Source organism: Natator depressus, chromosome 6 (assembly GCF_965152275.1).
Source record: "Natator depressus isolate rNatDep1 chromosome 6, rNatDep2.hap1, whole genome shotgun sequence".
NCBI lineage: Eukaryota > Metazoa > Chordata > Testudines > Cheloniidae > Natator > Natator depressus.
The window spans coordinates 109,832,514-109,854,769 of record NC_134239.1 but is presented as its reverse complement, the minus strand read 5'-3'; the positions used below and the strand labels follow the sequence as shown (position 1 = coordinate 109,854,769).

The 22,256-nt window shown below is 43.9% G+C and overlaps 1 protein-coding gene across 1 annotated transcript in view; it reads right to left on the bottom strand.

Moving 5' to 3' along the window:
* The window catches only part of LOC141989498 (cytoplasmic dynein 1 heavy chain 1-like), a 103,706-nt gene that overhangs the window by 22,637 nt on the left and 58,813 nt on the right, over positions 1-22,256 (bottom strand). Inside the window, exons 39-59 of the mRNA XM_074956253.1 lie at positions 21,732-21,938; positions 21,528-21,649; positions 18,192-18,357; positions 17,810-17,973; positions 17,342-17,471; positions 15,641-15,774; positions 15,205-15,319; positions 14,884-15,045; positions 14,585-14,799; positions 14,235-14,439; positions 13,887-14,060; positions 13,663-13,782; positions 13,457-13,577; positions 11,599-11,794; positions 11,358-11,475; positions 9,978-10,193; positions 6,936-7,148; positions 6,633-6,760; positions 5,935-6,088; positions 2,371-2,517; positions 2,132-2,282 (exon numbers count right to left, since the gene is read on the bottom strand). Of these exons, the coding sequence (XP_074812354.1) occupies positions 2,132-2,282; positions 2,371-2,517; positions 5,935-6,088; positions 6,633-6,760; positions 6,936-7,148; positions 9,978-10,193; positions 11,358-11,475; positions 11,599-11,794; positions 13,457-13,577; positions 13,663-13,782; positions 13,887-14,060; positions 14,235-14,439; positions 14,585-14,799; positions 14,884-15,045; positions 15,205-15,319; positions 15,641-15,774; positions 17,342-17,471; positions 17,810-17,973; positions 18,192-18,357; positions 21,528-21,649; positions 21,732-21,938 (3,358 nt within the window). The remainder of the gene's footprint in view (positions 1-2,131; positions 2,283-2,370; positions 2,518-5,934; positions 6,089-6,632; positions 6,761-6,935; positions 7,149-9,977; positions 10,194-11,357; positions 11,476-11,598; positions 11,795-13,456; positions 13,578-13,662; positions 13,783-13,886; positions 14,061-14,234; positions 14,440-14,584; positions 14,800-14,883; positions 15,046-15,204; positions 15,320-15,640; positions 15,775-17,341; positions 17,472-17,809; positions 17,974-18,191; positions 18,358-21,527; positions 21,650-21,731; positions 21,939-22,256) is intronic.

Genomic DNA, 22,256 nt, shown 5'->3' with positions numbered 1-22,256 from the left:
GGACTCTCCCTGAGAGACAACAGAGACGGTCGCGACATGTGTGTGTACATCGCCAAAGAGTTATAGTATGGCCTTGGCGGGGGAGAGGGAGGAAGGTGGGCATGGGCGGTGGGCTTACCTCAGGGGGCCCGTACCTCGATTGTAGGTTGGTGTGATGGGATTGGGGAGGACCCTTGTAGTGTGATGGTGGGCCACGACGAGGGGCCAGGGAATGATTTCCTCCTGGCCAGTGTCAGATTCGCCAGTGGGTAAGGGTGCAGCTGACTAGGGTATTGGCAGTATACAGCCCGGTGCCAAGAGTGATTCTGAGTGCTGGGATGTGCTCGAAACCGGGGTCCTGGCACCAACTGATGGGGATTGTGGTTCTTTCCCAATCATCAGGTCTCCAGGGTACCAGAGCTCAGGCAGTACCATGGGTTCATTTGGTACCACAGAGGAGTGTCCGTGGTACGTTGTCAGTACTGATAGTTGGGCAGAGCACTCCCTAAATGAGAGTGTTGTTGTGCCACTATTTTAGAGATGGTACGGTAATTGTCTCTCCCTGGGTACTGAGGCCACAGGTCTCCAGAGTATCAGAGCACATGTGTTACCATGGGCTCACGTGGTACCACAGAGGAGTGTCTGTAGTGTGCTCTCACTATGGATGGTTGGGAAGGTGCAGAACACTTCCTAGATGAGAGTTTTGTTGTACCTGGTACCAAAGGGTTTCTCTGTTCCGCTCTTTTAGAGATAAAAAGAAAAGGAGTACTTATGGCACCTTAGAGACTAACATATCTATTTGAGCATAAGCTTTCGTGAGCTACAGCTCACTTCATCGGATGCATACGGTAATTGTCCCCTCTCCTTAGGGGGCGGTACCCTTGCCTGAGACCCTGACTGCGGAAGCCCCTGGAGTGGGGACAGTGCCAGAGCAGAGCTCAGAGCAGGGCAGAGCTTACAACAGGAGACCCCTTCTCAGGTTCCTGCTTCAGAGCTGTGATGCCGAGGGTGCCCTCCTGCAGCAGAGCTCACAGCAGGAGGTCCCTTTGCTGGTATCTCCTACTAAAATGGCGGCTCTGGGGAGCCCCACTGGCTGGCCAGCAACTCGGAACCATGTGTTGGGATCAGTGCCAAGATGGCTGCACTGGGGAACCCCTCTGGCTGGCCAGTTGCTCAGAGGAGTTCTTTTTACCAGCCTTTCCAGGGGGAGTCTGCTGGTGGCTTTGTCTTTCTTTCTTCTCTCTCTTCTTCTTCTCTCCTCTTCACGACTCAACCCCTTTTGAAGTGAAGGCTCTGGGGATGATCCGGGGTCAGCACCCACCGGAGTCCCCTGCAGACTGAAGTGTTTTCTCCACAGGGAGGAATTTTAACTTCAGCTCCCAGCTCCTGTGAGGCTGCCGTTTTAGATGTGGCAGGTAAAGCACTTCTGTGAAGGTCTCCCAGGCACAGTGAGTGTCTGGCCATTACAGGAACTGACTCCTGGCAGGAGAGGCATGGCTTGGAGCAGAGAGAGCCAGACAAGCCCCTGGGCAGGGGGTTGTCATCCTCTAGCAGGGAAGAATGCAGAAGAACGTTGTCTTTACTTTTTTCTTTTTTTTTAAACTGGAAAAAAAATTGAATCTACTAGATGCCTGGGGGTGGGGGGGAGGAATGCCCCCAGACAGGGCAGGAAAGTGAAGTTCTTTTCCTTTCTCTCTCTTTCTTTTTTTTTTAAACCCAAAGGTATAAAATAAAATAAAGAAACACTAGCCTAACTACTTTTAAGGAGAAGAAAGATAACAAAACAAACACTACTTATGCTAATGACACAGATGAGGAAGGGACAACTGCTCATTCCCTCAGAGGCCAAAGGCAGTAGAGAAGGAAGTGAGGGGGGTTCCCCCCCTTGCAGTGCTAAATAGCAGGAAGGGAGAGCACATGCCAGGGCTCTACCAAAAATCTCTGATTAGAGGTACTGGGCACACAGACACCTAAAGTGATGCACCCACAGGGACACTACTCGAAGAAGAACAGAACGTTCCAAAATATCACATTCCTCAACTATGAAAAGAATAGCTGTATATTAGTAAGAGAGTGACAGTCAAGTTTATTCTCTTCTAATTTTCTAACTAATTATGACTCATTTTTATAGTTTGATTTTTCAGAAACATACCTTGAAGTTTAAGGAGGTCAGAACGTTTTTCATCAACATCTGGTCTTTCAGCTTTCAGGACCTCATTCAGACACTGGCTCTGTAAACTACTGCGAGTTACTGTGAAATTGACAAACGTAACACGAGAGCAGAGATCCGGGGGAAATTCAACCTATCAAAATAAATATCCGGATCATTTTGTTGGCTTAATTTATGTTCTGCCCTGCTGAAAGCTAAACAAATTTGTACGAGTTCCTTACGGTTGGATCTCTGGTGGAGAGGAAGATGATAAAGGATGGTGACAAGTCAATATCTTGGTCTCCCAGAGTAATAAGCACTCGACCTCCAGTTCTCCGGACTTCACGATTCAGCACAGGATTCAGAACTGGGTCATAGCTCTCCACATCCTAAACAGCAATACAATTGAGAGTAATGAAGAGAACAGTAGCTAAAAGAAGTAGTGGGGGAAGCAAAAGTGGATGGGAATCTGGGAGGCAGTGACCATGAGATGGTCGAGTTCAGGATCCTGACACAGGGAAGAAAGGTAAACAGCAGGATACGGACCCTGGACTTCAGGAAAGCAGACTTCGACTCCCTCAGGGAGCAGATGGGTAAGATCCCCTGGGGGACTAACATGAAGGGGAAAGGAGTCCAGGAGAGCTGGCTGTATTTCAAGGAATCCCTGTTGAGGTTACAGGGACAAACCATCCCGATGAGTCGAAAGAATAGTAAATATGGCAGGCGACCAGCTTGGTTTAATGGTGAAATCCTAGCGGATCTTAAACATAAAAAAGAAGCTTACAAGAAGTGGAAGGTTGGACATATGACCAGGGAAGAGTATAAAAATATTGCTCGGGCATGTAGGAATGAAATCAGGAGGGCCAAATCGCACCTGGAGCTGCAGCTAGCAAGAGATGTCAAGAGTAACAAGAAGGGTTTCTTCAGGTATGTTGGCAACAAGAAGAAAGCCAAGGAAAGTGTGGGCCCCTTACTGAATGAGGGAGGCAACCTAGTGACAGAGGATGTGGAAAAAGCTAATGTGCTCAATGCTTTTTTTGCCTCTGTCTTCACTAACAAGGATAGCTCCCAGACTGCTGCGCTGGGCATCGCAACATGGGGAGTAGATGGCCAGCCCTCTGTGGAGAAAGAGGTGGTTAGGGACTATTTAGAAAAGCTGGACGTGCACAAGTCCATGGGGCCGGACGAGTTGCATCCGAGAGTGCTAAAGGAATTGGCGGATGTGATTGCAGAGCCATTGGCCATTATCTTTGAAAACTCGTGGCGAACGGGGGAAGTCCCAGATGACTGGAAAAAGGCTAATGTAGTGCCAATCTTTAAAAAAGGGAAGAAGGAGGATCCTGGGAACTACAGGCCGGTCAGCCTCACCTCAGTCCCCGGAAAAATCATGGAGCAGGTCCTCAAGGAATCAATCCTGAAGCACTTAGACGAGAGTAAAGTGATCAGGAACAGTCAGCATGGATTCACCAAGGGAAGGTCATGCCTGACTAATCTAATCGCCTTCTATGATGAGATTACTGATTCTGTGGATGAAGGGAAAGCAGTGGATGTATTGTTTCTTGACTTTAGCAAAGCTTTTGACACTGTCTCCCACAGTATTCTTGTCAGCAAGTTAAAGAAGTATGGGCTGGATGAATGCACTATAAGGTGGGTAGAAAGTTGGCTAGATTGTCGGGCTCAACGGGTAGTGATCAATGGCTCCATGTCTAGTTGGCAGCCGGTGTCAAGTGGAGTGCCCCAGGGGTCGGTCCTGGGGCCGGTTTTGTTCAATATCTTCATAAGTGATCTGGAGGATGGTGTGGATTGCACTCTTAGCAAATTTGCGGATGATACTAAACTGGGAGGAGTGGTAGATACGTTGGAGGTCAGAGATAGGATACAGAGGGACCTGGACAAATTGGAGGATTGGGCCAAAAGAAACCTGATGAGGTTCAATAAGGATAAATGCAGGGTCCTGCACTTAGGACGGAAGAACCCAATGCACAGTTACAGACTAGGGACCGAATGGCTAGGCAGCAGTTCTGCGGAAAAGGACCTAGGGGTTACAGTGGACGAGAAGCTGGATATGAGTCAGCAGTGTGCCCTTGTTGCCAAGAAGGCCAATGGCATTTTGGGATGTATAAGTAGGGGCATAGCGAGCAGATCGAGGGACGTGATCGTTCCCCTCTATTCGACATTGGTGAGGCCTCATCTGGAGTACTGTGTCCAGTTTTGGGCCCCACACTACAAGAAGGATGTGGATAAATTGGAGAGAGTCCAGCGAAGGGCAACAAAAATGATTAGGGGTCTGGAACACATGACTTATGAGGAGAGGCTGAGGGAACTGGGATTGTTTAATCTGCGGAAGAGAAGAATGAGGGGGGATTTGATAGCTGCTTTCAACTACCTGAGAGGTGGTTCCAAAGAGGATGGTTCTAGACTATTCTCAGTGGTAGAAGATGACAGGACAAGGAGTAATGGTCTCAAGTTGCAGTTGGGGAGATTTCGGTTGGATATTAGGAAAAACTTTTTCACTAGGAGGGTGGTGAAACACTGGAATGCGTTACCTAGGGAGGTGGTAGAATCTCCTTCCTTAGAAGTTTTTAAGGTCAGGCTTGACAAAGCCCTGGCTGGGATGATTTAATTGGGGATTGGTCCTGCTTTGAGCAGGGGGTTGGACTAGATGACCTCCTGAGGTCCCTTCCAACCCTGATATTCTATGATTCTATGATTCTAAATGAACCTGTGCTGGAACAAGCTGGAATAAAGTTTGATCTGGATCACATTTTTCCCTCGGCTTGGGAAAAGCTCTAGTAGTAATCCACATGAAGTTTTGGTCATGTGTGTAACTGCTGATAGTCCAATGTTATTCCCCATACAATAAGCTATACACAGTTTAATTTTTACTATCAAATACTATTCAGACATTTTGGATGATGGATTACATACCTAAGTAATGTTTCAGTTTGGCTTTCTTAATTTTGCTGTTTTCTTGTGTAGATATCAGATTATAAGTAGCACCAAGAGGCCGCAATCAGAAGTGATGCTCCCATTGCTCCAAATATTAGACCTAAATCCTGCCTCAAACAGCTCACAATTTAAGAGCACAGGCAATAAGAGGGTGATGGAGACCGACACCTTTGGAAAGTAAATTAACCTGTGCCTCAGTTTTACCCATCTGTGCTATAGGGATAATATATCCTTATTTCTTAAGGTGTTGTGAGGTGCTCGGATACTACAGGAATGGGTACCATCTCTAGACAGATGTACTTTCATACATTTGCCTTATTTTTTGTATTTTCATCAAGCCAATCTGGCTTCTCCCATCTGCTCCAATCTAGCTATTTCAACACTGACTATTTACTGTAGACATCCATAGAAGTGAGTTTTAAGATTTTTTTTAAAAAACAGGAGCATTATAGATCAGTGTAGGAACTGTTCTACGCAGGAGGGATGGTGTGTGAAGAGTCACGGAAGGGGAGTGGACAAGCAGACTGGATAGTCAAATCACCGGTGAAGCGGAAGGGGCACAATAGGTGACAAATTATTAAGTAGCAAGGGGCACAGCTGAGAAAGGCCTTTAAATTTGACCTTGATATGGTAGGAGAGGGGGAGCAATGTAGTTAGAACAACAAGTAAGGGAGATGATCTTTGCTGCATTTTGATCCATTGTCTACACAAGGACCTTCATTTATTTAATTCCTGAAAAGCACAGAATTGCCAGAGTAGCAATAAAACTAAGCCCCAGCAAGTGAAGATTTCAAGTGTACTTCCTGGGAAATGTAACCACAATTTTTTTTTCTAATTTATGTAAACAAGAGACTAACCTGGATGAGTAGAGGGTTACCAAACCTCAATGCACTTTCCAAGTTCTTTCTGAAAGCATCATCCAAAAAGCTAGTACGAGTGATCTTACGGTCCTTGTATTCATTCATAATGAACTCTGTGGCTTGTCCAGAAGGATCAATGATCAGTGGATACCTAAGTTAGTGAAAAAATATTTCCATTGTATGACTGATTTAAGGCTTCTGATACAAGGCATTTAGTCCACTCAGGTTGAGTTAATATTCTAAATCTTTTTTGGAGAATGTGGGCTCATGAAATGGAATATGGAGGATCACTGTCATTGTTTGGAGAAGATAACAGTTAATGATCTAACTAGATATAACTATCAAAAGGATACTTTAACGTTTCAGTCAATACAGACTGACTAACAGCTTCAGTTTGAGCTAAGTTGGTATAATAGTGAAGTACACTAAAAATGCAAGTTGTTTTGCTTACAAAACACAATGGAAGGAGATTATTAAGACTTGAATTTAATTTGCTATCATGGGTACTATGTAGATGCCAGACAGCGCTCAAAATCTCTCAAAGCATTTATATTCAGTTTGATGATAAAGTTTCAATCAAGTTTTCCTTTTGATAGGTGTGTGCAAATTCCATTGACTTCAGTGGGAGTTCTGTGCACCGATCCATTGTTAAGTTTATCCCCACGCATTCTGTACTTATTGTACAAATGAAGTACCTATTAAACTGCTTAAGCATGATAGCGTTTTCTGTGCACAGGTCATCTGCAGGTAGAGAACTTGCTTGCCAGCGAAGACGCTCATCTGCATTGGAAAGGTATTCTGTCCTTGCAATGTCTGTACGGAACTGTAGAGTAAAACATTATTATTATTTGCCCAAAGAGAGCCCAAAGTTTGATCAAATTTGATCTTTATCTTTTGTGAACACCTTGTGATTTCTCATTTATGAAGCAGTAACTCATTACAATAAATGTTAACACCTGTGGTAGTCATGATATTAATAATTGTGGATCAATCTTTACCTGGATATTTGCTTGCTGCAAGTGATGGGACCATGTAGTGAACAGGTTCTGTCGCATCTGCTGATCAAAGTAACCAGCATAAGCAATAAAAGCCCCTGAAAGCAAACAGTCTCCTGCAATAGCAAACATCTGGTTCTTGAAGGTTTCACTTGTCTTCTCCCATCTTTCACGTTCGGCAGACAGACTTTTTAAGAGAGCTGTGCTACGGTTTACCTAGAAATTAAGGAATGGTCAATATAATATATATCTTTATTCAAAATGAAGGCTCCCATAATTATCGCATTTGCAACCTATATGGAGAAACAAGTTTGCCCAACACACCAGGCTTTGGACCCAAATTTTCAGAATTACGTATGTCCAGAAAACAACTATGAGTGCATGTACAACTCTGGAAGTTTGGTTGTTAGTATTCTTGGTCTGTGAATTACAGTTCTGGTAGTGGAAAGGGACAGAAGGGTTGCAAGCATTTTGGAGAACAGGATTAGAATTCAAAATGACCTTGACAAATTGGAGAATTGATCTGAATTCAACAAGTGAAATTCAGGAGGGGGGAAGGAGAAAAAAATAAAATGCAAAACACCTGCAGAACAGGGAATAACTGGCTAGGACAGGGGTGGCCAACCTGAGCCAGAGAAGGAGCCAGAATTTACCAATGTACATTGCCAAAGAGCCACAGTAATACATCAGCAGGCCCCCAGCCCCCATGAGCTCTCCCCCTACCCCCCGCTCCCAGTGCCTCCTGCCCACTGGCAGTCCTGTGGATCAGCGCTTCCCCGATCAGCTGTTTCGTGGCATGCAGGAGGCTCTGGGGGAGAGGGGGAAGGAGTGAGGGCACGGCAGGCTCAGAGGAGGGGGTGGGAATGGGTGGAGTGGGGGCAGGGCCTGTGGCGGAGCCAGGGGTTAAGCAGTGAGCACCCCCTGACACACTGGAAAGTTGGCGCCTGTAGCTCCAGGCTCGGAGTTGGTGCCTATACAAGGCGCCGCATATTAACTTCTGAAGAGCCACATGGGGCTCCGCAGCTACAAGTTGGCACCCCTGGGCTAGGATCTAGCTCAGAGGTGGGCAAACTATGGCCTGCGGGCCACATCTGGCCCACGGGACCGTCCTGCCCGGCCCCCGAGCTCATGGACGGAGAGGCTACCTCGGCCCCTCCCCTGCTGTTCCCACTCCCCCACAGCCACGCCGCCAGTGCTCTGGGCGGCAGGGTTGCGCGCTCCTCCAGGACAGCATATCTAGCTCCAGCCGGATGGCGCAGCTGCCAGACATATTGCTCTGAGCAGCATGGTAAGGGTGCCAGGGCTCGGGGCCAAGGGATAAGGGGCAGGGGTTCCCGGGGGGCAGTCAGGGGACAGGGAGTAGGGGGTGGTTGGATAAGTGTGGGAGTCCCGGGGGGCCTGTCAGGGGGCGGAGGTATGGATAGGGGTTGGGGCAGTCAGGGGACAGGGAGCGGGGGGTGGTTGGATAGGGGGTGAGGTCCTGTGGGGGTGGTTAGGGGGCAGGGGTGTGGATAGGGGGCGGGGCAGTCAGGAGACGGGGGGTTGGATAGGGGGTGGGGTCTCAGGGAGGGCAGTTAGGGGTGGGGGGGTCCCAGGTGGGGGCGGTCAGGGGTCAAGAAGCAGGGGGGTTGGATGTGTAGGGGATTCTGGAGCGGGGCAGTCAGGGAGCAGGAAGTGGGAGGGGGTCAGATGGGGGCAGGGGCCAGGCTGTTTGGGGAGGCACAGCCTTCCCTACCCAGCCCTCCATACAGTTTTGCAACCCCTTGGGCCAAAAAGTTTGCCCACTCCAATCTAGCTGGCTAGGCTGAAGAGGATCTGGGGGTTATAGTGGATCACAAACTGAGTCTGAGTGAACAATGTGATGGAGCTGCAAAAACAGGTACTATTCTGGAACGTATTAACAGGAGTGTTTTAAGTAAGACACAAGGGGTACTGGTCCCAATCTATATAGCAATCAGGGCTCAGCTGGATTACTGTGTCCAGTTCTGGATACCACACTTCAGGAAAGATGTGGACAGGTTGGAGAGTTTCCAGAGAAGGACAACAAAAATGATTATATGTTTAGAAAACCTGACCTATGGGAAAAGATTAAAAAATTGGGCATGTTTAGTCTCGAGAAAAGACAACCACGGGGAGAGCCTTCCAATATATTAAGCGCTGTTCTAAAGAGGACTCATCAATTGTTCTCCATGTCCACTTAAGGTAGGATGAGAAGTAAGGGGTTTAATCTGCAGCAAGGGAAATAGAGATTAGATATGAGGAAAAGCTTTCCAACTACAAGGAGTAGTTAAGCACTGGAATAGGCTTCCAAGGGAGATTGTGAAATTCCCATCATTGGACGTTTTAAAAAACAGATTGGACAGACACCTGTCAAGGATGAACTAGGTTTATTTTACCTTGCTGCAGCCCAGGGGGCTGGACTCGAGTTCCCTTTCAGCCCTACATTTCTATGATTCCATCAGTGCAGCTCAAGGAACCAAAAAATAAGAGGACATTTGTATGGACTGTTTGACCTGACTTCACTAGTCTTGTCTGAAGAGAACATTAATATAACAGTTACCCTGCAAGATAGTTTTAAAATATGAGAAAAGGCAGACACTCAACTTTTTGTTAAAAGCATTAAGTAATCAAAATTCCTCTGAAACACATTTGAGACTTACAGAATTGATCAGTCTAATGCGTGAATTTTGTGCTTGTGAAAAAGGACTGGTTTTACCTATCCTAGCTTTCCTTGGTTTTGAGTAACATCCCACCTGCTAGCCTCGTCCTGATCAGACAGATTGCCAACTTAACTGGGTGGCCAGCATGAGGCAGTGACTGGAAGAGTAATCCTCACTCTGGTCTGTTTATCAATGGTCTGCAAAGCTCTTTGTAAAAAGTCCAAAGGATGAAACATACTGAAAAACAAACTGTTGTGTAGAGAGACCATTAAAGCCTTTTGTTTTAGAAAGGTATACAGAATGTTTGAAAGCCACTACTCCCACCCCCTGAAACATCAAAGAGAAGTCAATAAAATGGACAAAATGGTACATTACGTATTCTCACTTTTGCTTCAACTGCAGTCAGGTCTGCCTTAATTGCTTGAGCCTCTGAAATCAGCACTGCATACTCTTCCTTGTAGAGAGCAATACTGGCCTCGAGATGACAAATCATCTGTTCTACCTCATTAGCTTTCTGTTGATTGTCTTTGGCATCATCCTCCAGTTTCTGTAGTTCATTGCGGAGAGGTTCTACTCGTTTCAACATATCCGCATAATTCAGCTGTGAAACATGTAAACGGTCAGTTCTAGATACTTTCTAGAATGGAATTTACCACGTGACTTCGGACCATGTAAATCAGCAAGCATAATTTTTTATGGATTGAGGGCACCCCTCAGGATTTTAGGTATTCAGGATTTCATTTTAAAAAGTTTAATTTTCTAGTCTTCTACTTAAACTGATTCACTATTCTGAGTCTGCAGGTGGCCTAAAACAGCCAAGAGGTGTGGACTGCACTATTCATCTGACTGAAGTGAGACTGAAGTTCTTTGGGAAGCCTCCAGATTTTGATCAAATTTCAAATTAAATCATGCAGTGCAGAGACAATTGCCTGTGATGCCAGAGCTCTCTCTCAGGGCGTGTAGGATGAAGGCAGGGGAGACACTGCAATGAGTCTGGAAGGCTAGAAGAGGGAAACTTACCATTTGGGGGTAAATACCAAATTAGTGTTTCCTTTTCCCTGCACACTGGGATTAGCCTGCCCCTGCCCCCACTGAAGGAGCCCTCCTGTTTTCCCATAACAGCACTCTACTCAAGCTTCTAAAATCCCACCTGTAAACCCTCGGCCAAAGTCGACACCCACAAATAACCAACCTGGGCTTTGGATAGGGCTGGATGAGATGCTGTCTGTGCTTGCCATTGACATTACTTCAGAGCTAGATGCCCTCCCCTCAGTAAGACACGATCACACTGCTCTACAACATTCCCCACCCTTGTCAGGTGGGAGAAATGAGATCAAACCAGGCAACAAAATCTGGTCTGTGTGTACACAAAACTGGCTACAGAGCAAAAAGACCAGCCATTAGTCACGATTATTAAAACAGATATTTTCAATGGTCTTTTGAAAAAGTAAGTTGTAGGGTTGCAATCATTACATACAAGTTCTTATGAAATGTACTGCAGGATCCTGTTAATCATGGAACAGTTAACCGAGTATTCAACAACACTCAACACCTTACTCTGCACGTTCACTTGAGACCAATTTCTGTTTTTACCTACAATAGCAAGCTAGACAAGATGCCACAGATCTTTGAGTGATGGAAGTCTGTGGATTCTGAGTCCTTGCATATTTCCAGCACTGTAGAACTAGTACTGATCACTAGGTGTTTGATTTCCCACATAACACTGAAGCATTCTACATTGGCGTATCTACTGCAGAAGAGTTACCTGTGCAATTGCCCATTTTACCATGGGGCCACACGCTAAGGATGCTCGGTTTACGATTTCATAATTGTAACTTGGATTTGACATGTAATTCTTCTTCATCTTTTCCCAGATGGAGTCACTGCAAAAGAAGAGGTACCCTGTGTGCTTAACACAGCCATGTGTGCAAGTGTTCAATCTGTCAGCGCACAGTTACTGAGAGGAAATTGCCCCTTTACGACAGTAGATAAACTAAAACTAATACCTGAGATCTTCAGTATTAAAGTTGACAATGCTGCTGATGAAATTATCTCTGAGAATAACTGGTCTGATCTTTTTCCAGTCATTTGTCTCCTCACCCAACAAGAGACAGATTGATTCTAAAGTCAGTTTTACTGCAGCAGGAGGGTTGGCCATTGCTCTTACTTCAACAAGATGCTGCTTCCTTATAGAGCTCACAGCTATTAAGGGGACAAAAAAGGTATTTTCAGGGATTTAAGGCTACTGCTGGGAAATAATGAAAGAAATTTAAATTCAATTATTGGGAATAGTCTATATCCCAGTGCTCTGATGCCAGTATGTGCCACTCAGACTATACTTTAAAATTTATTTTAAGAGCAAAATTTAGCCCTGAGATGCACATCTTCTCCCTGATAGATCATCTTCATGAATATATGACAGAGTTTGATATTTTGTTCACCACATAAAAGGTGGAGATTCTGCATATGCATACGAGATGAATTCTGCTTTTTGTGAGGTAGAAAACAAGCCCTAACATCACCAATTGTGACTACTAGTAAGATTTCTATTGTGAAAATCTTGTGAACAATTTCTTTCTATTCCCAGCAGTAGCTTGGTACCTGCAATTATTCACCTGATCTCCTCAGCAGAAAAGTTTACAATAGTTGGAATGAAGTTTTCCCTCAAAATGATGGAACGTATCTATTTCCAGTCAGTTGTAGACAGATGGACAGATGGACTCTAGTGCTAGCTTCACTGCTGCAGGTGGGCTGGCCATAGAACGGACCTCTACCAGATGCTGCTTCTTTATTGATTTTACAGCTAATCACAGTGGTCAAGCCAGATCGAGCAGGAGAAAGGAAGGGTATTGATTGGGGAGAAAATGGAAGAAAAGACAGCAAAATAGTAAGACAGGAATTAGCAAATCTTCATTGAGATTGTTGAGAGATTTTTAAGCTTCAGGTCATATCTAAAATGAATTAAACCTCTCTTGTAAAAACCAAATGCTTTCCACATTTTGAAAACTCTCCACCAGTATTCTCACTTGAGTGACAGCAAGCTGAACTATCAGAAGCCTCCAAGCACTACTACAAGAGCAAGAGTTTGCACCTGGCAGCTATGTTGAGTTCACAAGTTAAGGAGCCTAAAAACAAGGCTATGCCTCTACAGTGAGTGACTGTATACCTAAGCAAATAGTGAGTTAGAAGTCCTTCCTCCTCTTACACAACCCACTGATAAGCCATTGTAACTAACTCTTGAGTAAATAAGTTGTAGGTAGTATTTCCATTCATGATACTTATATAGCGTTTATTAAATCACTAATTCCATGAACTGGACACTGCTATCTCTTAAGAGGCAGCACCAGCAGAGACAGAACACATTAGGGGCTTGTCTAGAAAACAGTGAGCAATAAGCTGGGGTGTAAGTGCACAGCAAGCTAGTGTGCTGTAGACTAACTAACTATGTGAACCATACTAGTGCACACCAGAAATTTCCTAGTGTTTGCTGACCTACTCCTGTTTCAGGAGTTCCTATTTTAATGTGGCCTGGTATACTGAAAGATAGTAATTAAGTAAATCTAGCAAAGCTTGACAAAAAACAGTGAACCATTAAGACACTTTATTGCTCAAAGTTTAATAAAAATACGGCTTAGAATGCAAGTCTACAGTAGCAATAATGGGAAGTTTGGAAGCTCAGTAGTGCTAGTGAACTATTTTATTTCTATTGCTTCCACACTAAAGATTAAGATACTGCTGATAAAGGGAAGGACCCAAAGTTCACTGAAGCAAATGGAAGCACGCCCACTGACTTCAAGAGCCTTTGGATCAGCCCCAAACCCCTAAAGGCAGGCATGCTGTAGTTATTTATCAGTGCTGACTTACCATTCTGAGCTTCAATGACAGCAGGCTCGACTTTGTCTAGATCCTCCTTCACCCTCATTTGCTTATCTGTAATTACTGCTTGCTGTTTGTGCAGCTGCTCTTGAATGTCTTGGCTCATAACCTAAGAGAAAGATTGTGCAACCCGTAAGATGTTATTTCTGAATATACTGCACATGTACAAAAGGTAAAGAAAGCTTTGATTTCACCTTTTTCTTCTCAGCTTGTTGCTGATGCTCCACCATTTTTTTCAGCTTGTCATTAGCTGCTGCATTCTTTACTTCCAACTCCTGGCTCTTTATTCTCAAGTCCCTACGCAGTTCTTCCACCTGTCATGAATTGTAAGATTAGAGTCTATAGAGACTAAACTCAGTTTTAAAATGTTTTAATAGCTCTAATTTTATTTTAAAAAGCAAAGTTTAAAGCTATGTACCTGGTCAACAGTTTCCTTGATCTTTCGAAGACCAACATTCAAATGCATCTGCTGTTCCTCCAGCTCACTCCTTTTCTCATTGAACAAGTTGACATAATGGTTGAGGAAGTCCAAGTAGTGACGTGGTGTGATGGCCATAGTTCTGCCTCCCCGTTTTGCTAGACGAGCGTTAGCCTTTCCAAAGGAAAAGGATTTTGTCAAAAGTTTGTATACGTAAAACATTAGGATTATATAATATCTAGATTTTTTTAAACTCAATATTGTCACAGGGGCAACATTGTTTTACTGAACTTATGTCAGTCTACTAGAACACGGCACTAGAGATCTGAGTAGCATGGCAGAACACACCTGATGAAGGGTCTGATGAACAAATACACAGCTATTTACAACAGCTTCCCGATGTGATGGCGGTTGTGGTAACTTGTCATACACAACTGGCATATAGTCTGGCACAGTGTAGTTTGGCTTCTCCAGATCCATTTTGCTTGTAAACTCTTTGCCAACTTGGTACAGTGCTTCAGCTGACCAGTCTCCAAACCAGTTCAAGACACACCTGCAGACAGGACAAGACAGACATTAAAGCCTCCAAAATTTCTTTTTTTAAGAGGGTATTAACAATATTCTTAATTAAAAAAGACAGACACAAAGTGTTAAGATACTTTGTTGTAGTTAGTTTCCAAACACAGTAAGTTAATCACTTGTTGAAGAGAGCTGGAGAAGTAGCTGCTCTGTCCTTCAGGCCCTCAGAAGATGGGTTCATGGTGAACACAACATGGAGATTGCGAATAACTTGACTGGTGAACCATTTGTACAATTCTTCATGGGAATCTAGCATTAAACCTTCTTTCTGTGCTCCCTCTTTACATTGAGTCATAAGGGTGGCATATTCATCTCCTTCAAAGAGACCAGGAACCTAATCCAGGAAATAAGTATATTTTTCTTAAAGGCTTGATTTTCCCTGCATAACTGCTGCTTTATACACATTTACTCAAGTTACCTCTCCATTGGCCAGAAGAGTATTCATTCTCTCCAGGAATCCAGAACCCAGTACATTTGACTCATCCATTATAAATGCTATTTTCTCATTCTTGCAGCCAGAACGTCTTAAGACCATTCTCAGATCTTCATCAAAGTCTTCACCTGTGTATTTTCTATGAACCTATAAAGATTTAGCAATAGTTACTGATCTTTTTTAGCCCTTATCCTCCCTCACAATGACTTATGTTTATACATTTATCTTACCAAAGATAGAATATCTGTAAGACAACTGCAAGCTTTAACAGTCAGTTTTTTTGTTGAGTGATTGAACTAAACCAACCTTTATTTGGTAAACACTTAAACCATTCATCCAAGCCACAAATCGTGAGAGAGTAGTTTTCCCTGCTCCACTAACTCCAATGAGAAGCAAATGACCCTGAGGCTGGCGGAAGATTCTGAAAGAGATTGGTACTTCAAGTAAATTTATTGCTTGATAAATTGTGAATTAGCCACCACATTTCCAAACCTCCCTTCCTTGCAAACTTAACCTGCATTTTTTTTTAATACTGTGACCGGTTCGGGGGTACACTGAAGTGACTATTGTCAATATTTCTCAGTCTACTGCTATAATTCCAACCTTGCAGTGCCCCCTTTACAGAATGCCTCTCCCAAGTAGAACACCAGAACAAACTGGTGCTCCATTCTGGACTAGTCTGAATACAGATTTGTTTTATAATTCAAACTAGACAAACCCAGGAGTTGGAAATTCAGTTTACCGGTCAATTCTTAGCACATGATCCAAAACTTCATTGAACAGCACTAGTGGCACATCAAGTTCTTCCTCATAAAACACTTTCAGCTTGGCTTTTACATAGTCTCTCAGCTCTTCCTGATCCACTGGGATATAATCCTAGAATAAGGAGGCCAAAATGTAAGCAAGAGATCTAACCGTCTAGAATTTAAGATTAAGGGAGAGATTATCCAGCACAGAGGGCTCAGCAGGGTGAGAAAGGGGCTGGAGCGACAAATTCCCAACTCAAGAATTGAGGAGGATCGCCACAGGGACCCCCTCAGACTTTGATGTAGCACGTGCCATGGGCAGGGCATGTAATGTTACATGCCACGGCAGCAGTGCTGCCCAGAATTTCTGCAGGCATCTGGGAAGTGGCTTGCACGATTTAGACAGCCCATTAAGACTCAAAGCTACCTTAGTCCCCACCCCACTCTCCTTTGGCTATGAGTTCTGTGCTGTGCCTCTTAGCAGCACAGTTCAGACTTTCACTTTAAGTTGAAAAACCAGTTTCCACACCAGCTCGGATGCAGCACTAAAATCTGATGCATTTTCTATTTGTACATCATGTCCGCAGAGCCACTGTAATGTAAGGCATTTAAAAGGACCTACTGATTACTTTAAGAGGCAATATAAGTCAGTATATTCATAGGTGCCAGAAAATTCCCAGGTAGATAGGTATTTGTGCTCCTCCTTGGCACTTTTACCATCACTGCAAATTCCTGATTTGAACACACATATGGCTCAACTGGTTTGAGTTACGTTATCTAACACAGGGTGCATGTATGTTAAGTGCATTTTCATAAGTCTAAACAGACGGGAGAGCATTTAGCCAGCAGGCACAGAAGTAGATTTATGAATACCTGCTTGGACACTGAAAAGCAAACCCTAAAACACTCAGAGCAACGAGCTTTACAACCACATGTTAGCATTACACAATTGTTTCTTGAAGTCAGCTGCAACAGTTGAGGTCATATAAAGGATTGGTTGCGGGGGGGTGTCTAAGGCCATGAACAGTTTATTGATCAGACACTAATGTTTGTTATGAGATGACTATAGGCATTTATTGTTCTGAAAGCATACAGCTAGATACAAGATTGAGTATGCTTGTACTCCACAATCATACCACCTTGGGTCATACCTCAGATCAAGCTACACAATGATCTGACTAACACCACTTGGGAGACCCAGGATGCTAGGAAGTGAAGCTTGTGACTCAGTGGGTGGCACTTCTCCTTTGGGTCATTAGTTAGCCAGTGTGGTTATGGACACCACTGGCTTATTTGTTAAATAAACCAAAAAGACAACCTACATCTCCTAACTGCACTAGTCCAAGACCCCGGGATACTTTCTGCAATGGTTACCCTTGGTATTCTAGAGGTGTCCCTGTTTGGGTATATGCTCTGCCTTCAAATTCACAGTTCTACTCCTTTGATACCCAGATAGATTCTGCTGCGTGCTGGATACCCATCATGGCATGCTGCATCAAATGTGTTTGCTTACTAAGTCCAAATGGTTAGCAATCCTTATTGTCAACGGTAAATCCTATCATAGCATGGACTGCGCTTAGTACGCTAGAACGAGTGCTGCCTAAGAGAAGTGATGGGCAAAGATTCACTCTCTTAATAGGATACTTAGTGTCTGCAGTAGTCAATGGCAAGGCTTCGATTGAGATATCCCTCTTTACCTTTGACAGCCAATTGCTGTACAAAATGGGTCTGCTCATAGCTTTCTCTTTGTCTATGTTGGGGAAATGTTTCAGAGCTACCATATCAATGTTTTCATCAGTCCAACGTCTCTCCTCATCTTCCACAAGTCTAGTTAGAGAGAAAGACAGTTACAAGCATGCATGCAACACCTATTAAAAACAGATATATGTGAAGGACACGCTAAGTACTATAAATAGCAAATTAAGGCAAAGGATAATACTATTGTAAATATGAGTCAGTTCTATCTACTTGCAACTACTTAGCAATCCAACAGACACTTCTCTTGCCCTGAGCTTAGAGGACTAGATTTCAAATCCACAAAAATATTATTCTTCATATTTTGGTTATGTGTATAAGCCTTTGAAGGTGGCACTTATTTTATGAACTTAAACTTTTGTTCATTTCTACAATTTGTACTTTTAATACTATTTCCATAGTTTCTTTACCTGTCTTGGAAGAGACGCAAGGCTTCGTGTGCCCAAATCCTAATAAGGCCTTCAACAGGTAAGGTTTCTAATGGTCTTAAGGCTTCAAAGATACCTATCACCCATCGAGTCATTTCACGAGGTGAATAGATGTAGTGTGGTTGTGTGTCTTGGGTGAACCTTTCCTAAAATTCAAAACACTGGGTATAGTATCTAATGGGATAAAGTTGTGCAACAATAATTTACATGCAAACAATGCTTCTCATGCCCCCATCTCACAACTGCTAATAAAAACAGGGTAAGCAGGCCAAGACAAAAAGCACTGGGATTTATCTAAAGTGGCACAGTAACAAGGAAAAAGCACTAGTCAGTAGAAGTTGGGATAGTGTGTAGATCAAGTTACCTGTGACATTGTGTAGAACTCTACCATGGCAGCAGTAAGAGGTTCTACATATGTGCGGAGCGATGGGATAAGCCTCAGCATTGCACGATTGAATGTTCCATATATCTGAGTAAGGGAAGCCGGTCCAGGATAGTCCACATACACCACAGGGACGTGGCGTAAAAATCTGAAAGAGGTCCAATAGCTTAATGTTCATACCAGGAAAGACTTCATCCAAGTCAGCTAGACTAGACCTGACCGATCTATTTTCAAGATTCAAAACAACTGCCATCCTTGGTGGAGATTTCATCTCAAATTAAGCCACTAAAAGTCAAAGTAGGAGAGTCAATTACTGACTTGTACTCTGCAATATCACATCATATTGGTTCGTTTCTGATCCAAGCTGCTTGTTTCATAGGGTAAAAATAACTATTAATTTCACAACAGCATTCTCAGCCTCTGAAATGAGTGATGTTCAGCACTCACATTAGCCACCACCCTGCTGGCTAATACAAAGTCCTCTTTGAAGTACAGGGATGTGAATGGAGTACAGTCTGTGTTGTTCATAGATTCTAAGGCCAGAAGAAATCTTTCTAATCTCCCATATAACACAGGCGGTAGAACTTCCCCAAAATAATTCCCAGGGCATCTTTTAGAAAAAAATGCTACTATCTTGATTCATAGGCACCAACTTCTCCTAGCGCCGGTGGGTGCGTGACCCCCCCCTCCCTGACCCATGCCTGCCCCACCTCCTCCTGCCCCTGCCCCACCCCCATTTCAACCCCTTCCTTAAAGTCCCCGTCCCGACTCCTCCCCCATTGGACTCCTTCCCCAAATTCCCGCCCTGGCCCTGCCTCTTCCCCGCATCCTCCCCTGAGCGCGCTGCATTCCCACTCCTCCCCCCTCCCTCGCACAGCTTGTTATGCTGAGAAACGGCTGTTTTGCCACAGCAAGTGCTGGGGGGAGAAGCGGGGCATGGCGCACTCAGGGGAGGAGGTGGAGGTGAGGTGAGCTGGGGCAGGGAGCTTGGCTGCTGTGGCAATTTTTCCCTGTGGGTGCTCCAGCCCTGGAGCACTCATGGAGTCGGCGCCTATGTCTCGATTTAAAAATTGTGAACGATGCAGAATCCACCCTCGGTAAGTTATTCCAGTGGGTAACTACTCTCACTGTTAAAAATGTATGCCTTGTTTCCAGTCTGAATTTGTCTAGCTTCAGTCTAGCAAAGAAAGGTATAACATGATCCAGCGGCTGGAAGCTGAAGAGCCCATTATTAAATATTTGTTCCCTATGTAGGTACTGTGACAGGGTCAGGCCAGATGCCTACAGGAGAGTGATAGAAGGTAGATATATTAGCCCCAGATTAAGCAGGTCCTTTTCCCCTGAGTAAGATAATGGGCTGTTCCAGAACAATCAGGAAGTTTCTGGAACCAATTAAGAAGCTACCAGAATCAATTAGGACAGGCAGGCTAATCAGGGCACCTGGTTTTAAAAAGGACTTCACTTCAGTTAGTGATGTGTGTGCGAGGAGCTGGGAGCAAGAGGCATGCAAGAAGCTGAGAGTGAGAAGGTGTACTGCTGGAGGAATGAGGAGTACAAGCATTATCATACATCAGGAGGAAGGTCCTGTGGTGAGGATAAAGAAGGAGTTGGGAGGAGGCCATGGGGAAGTAGCCCAGAGAGTTGTAGCGGTCACGCAGTTGTTACAGGAGACACCTTAGACAGCTGCAATCCACAGGGCCCTGGGCTGGAATCCAGAGTAGAGGGCAGGCCCAGGTTCCCCCCATCTCCTTCAACTCCCTATTTGATACAAGAGGAGGTGACCTCGACCGTGGGTTCCACCAGAGGGGAAGGTTCCTGGCCTAGCCCCCGACCCACTAGTTGGGTCAGCAGAGACTGCAGGGATTGTTCTCCTCCCTTTCCCCATGCTGGCCAGTGATGAGGTTAGCTGAGTGAACGGCAGGTTTGAGCCACTAGCAAAAGTGGCCAAACTGAGGGCTGCCGTGAATCGCTGAGGCGAGCAAATCCGCCAATAAGCGCAGGACCCGCCAAGGCAGAGGAGGAACTTTGTCACAGTACTTACAGACTAATCAAGTCCCTCCTTAACCTATTCTTTGTTAAACTAAATAGCTTGAGCATTTTGAGTCCATCATTATAAAAGCAGGTTTTCTAATCCTTTATCATTCTTGTGGCCCTTCTCTGAACTCTCTTCAATTTGTCCACATCTTTCTTGAATTGTGGGCATCAGAACTGGACACAGATTCACAGTGGTCACATCAATGCCACAGTGGCCACACAGCAGTGGTCACATGAGTGCCAAATACAGAGATCAAATAAACCTCTTTATTCCTATTTGTGATCTTCATTTAAGCATCCTAGGATTGCATTAGCTCTTTTGGCCACAGCGTTACATGTTCAGCGGGGAGCTCAAGTTCAACTGATTATCCACCATGATCCCCAAACCTCTCTCAGGATAGAGTCCCCCAGCCTGTAAGTATGGCCAAGATGTATGTATTTACATTTAGCTTTATTAAAATGCATATTAACTGCTTGTGCCAAGTTTACCAAGTGACACAGATTGCTGTGAATCAGTGACCTGTCCTCATCATTATTTACCATCCTCCCATTTTTAGGTCCTCTGCAAACAATCAGTGATGATTTTGTTCTCTTCTAGGTAATTGATAAAGATGTTAAATATCATATGGTCAAGAACCAGGCCCTGCACAACCCTACTGGAAACAAGCCCACTCAATAATGGCTCCCAGTTAACAGTTACATTTTGAGACTTATCAGTTAGCCAGTTTTTAATCCATTTAATGTGTGCCATGTAACTTTTATATCATTCTAGTTTTTTGAGTGTTTTTTTAAATCAAATTGTCGTGCAATACCAAGTCAAATGCCTTATCTAAGTGAGTATATTATGTCAACGCTATTACCTTTATCAACTAAATTTGCAATCTCATCAAAAACAACAAAGTTAGTTTGACAGGATCTATTCTCCATAAACCCATGTTGATTTGTATTAGTTACATTGCCCTCTATTAACTGTTTAACAACCAAGTCCTGTATCAGCCACTCCATTATTCTGGCTGGGATCTAGGTCATCCCATTTACCCTTTTTAAAAACTGGCATTTTAGCAGCTTTCTTCCAGTCTTCGGAACTTCCAGTGCTCCAAGACTTATTGAAGATCAACAGAAGCCTGATGGACTGTTAATGAGCAGCTCATTTGGATGCAAGGTATTTTTAAACCAATATTTGATGCTACAAAAACTGGATTCCAATAGTAGAATGTAAAGGCATCAGATACTCCATTTTGCAGATCAGTACTATAGTTTTAGTAGCTTCAGAATAGTATTTACCTATGTGAAAGTGGTTTCCTTCCAGGATCAGTAGGGGAGTTACAAGCTCCAACAATCTGAATCCTCTCTAATTTCACCCAGGTCTGATCCGATGTACGGTAGAAGCCTCCATGTTCCACCATCTGAATGAGGGAATTGTTTTAATATAAGAAAGTTTCCATAATAGCATAACAGTAGAATCCTTAGTTTCACAACAAAACAAACCTGTCTAATGAAGGATATGACTCTCTGCGTGCCATACTTATCCATATCTGGCAAGTTGATTTCGTCACAGAACAGCACCAGCCACTTTCCTAGCTGCACAGGAGCCAGCACCACTCCATTAGGTGTACGCCTGTACTCACAGTAATGATCAAAAGTTTTCAAAAGTAGCTCTGGAGTAGTAGCACTAGAGAAGTTAAGTCCAACCACCTTTAAAAAAAAAGGGGGTGAAAGAGGTAAATTCATGAAGACATTTGATATATTTTAATAGCTTGAAGTCTTAGAACCAAAGTTTCAATAGATTATCATTCCTCAGTAACAAATATATGTTACAATTTGGCCTTCAGATTGAAAATATTTGCTGTATGTTGACTAGATACTGATCACTGGATGCTGTTTACACAAGTATTTGGGTCACTACAGATATGTAAAATTCCTTATAGACTTTGCCATCAAAGTCTGTTATGTGCCAGGAGTACCCACCTGTTATACATACTGTCTCTCATCACTGTTAACAGGTTTAAACAC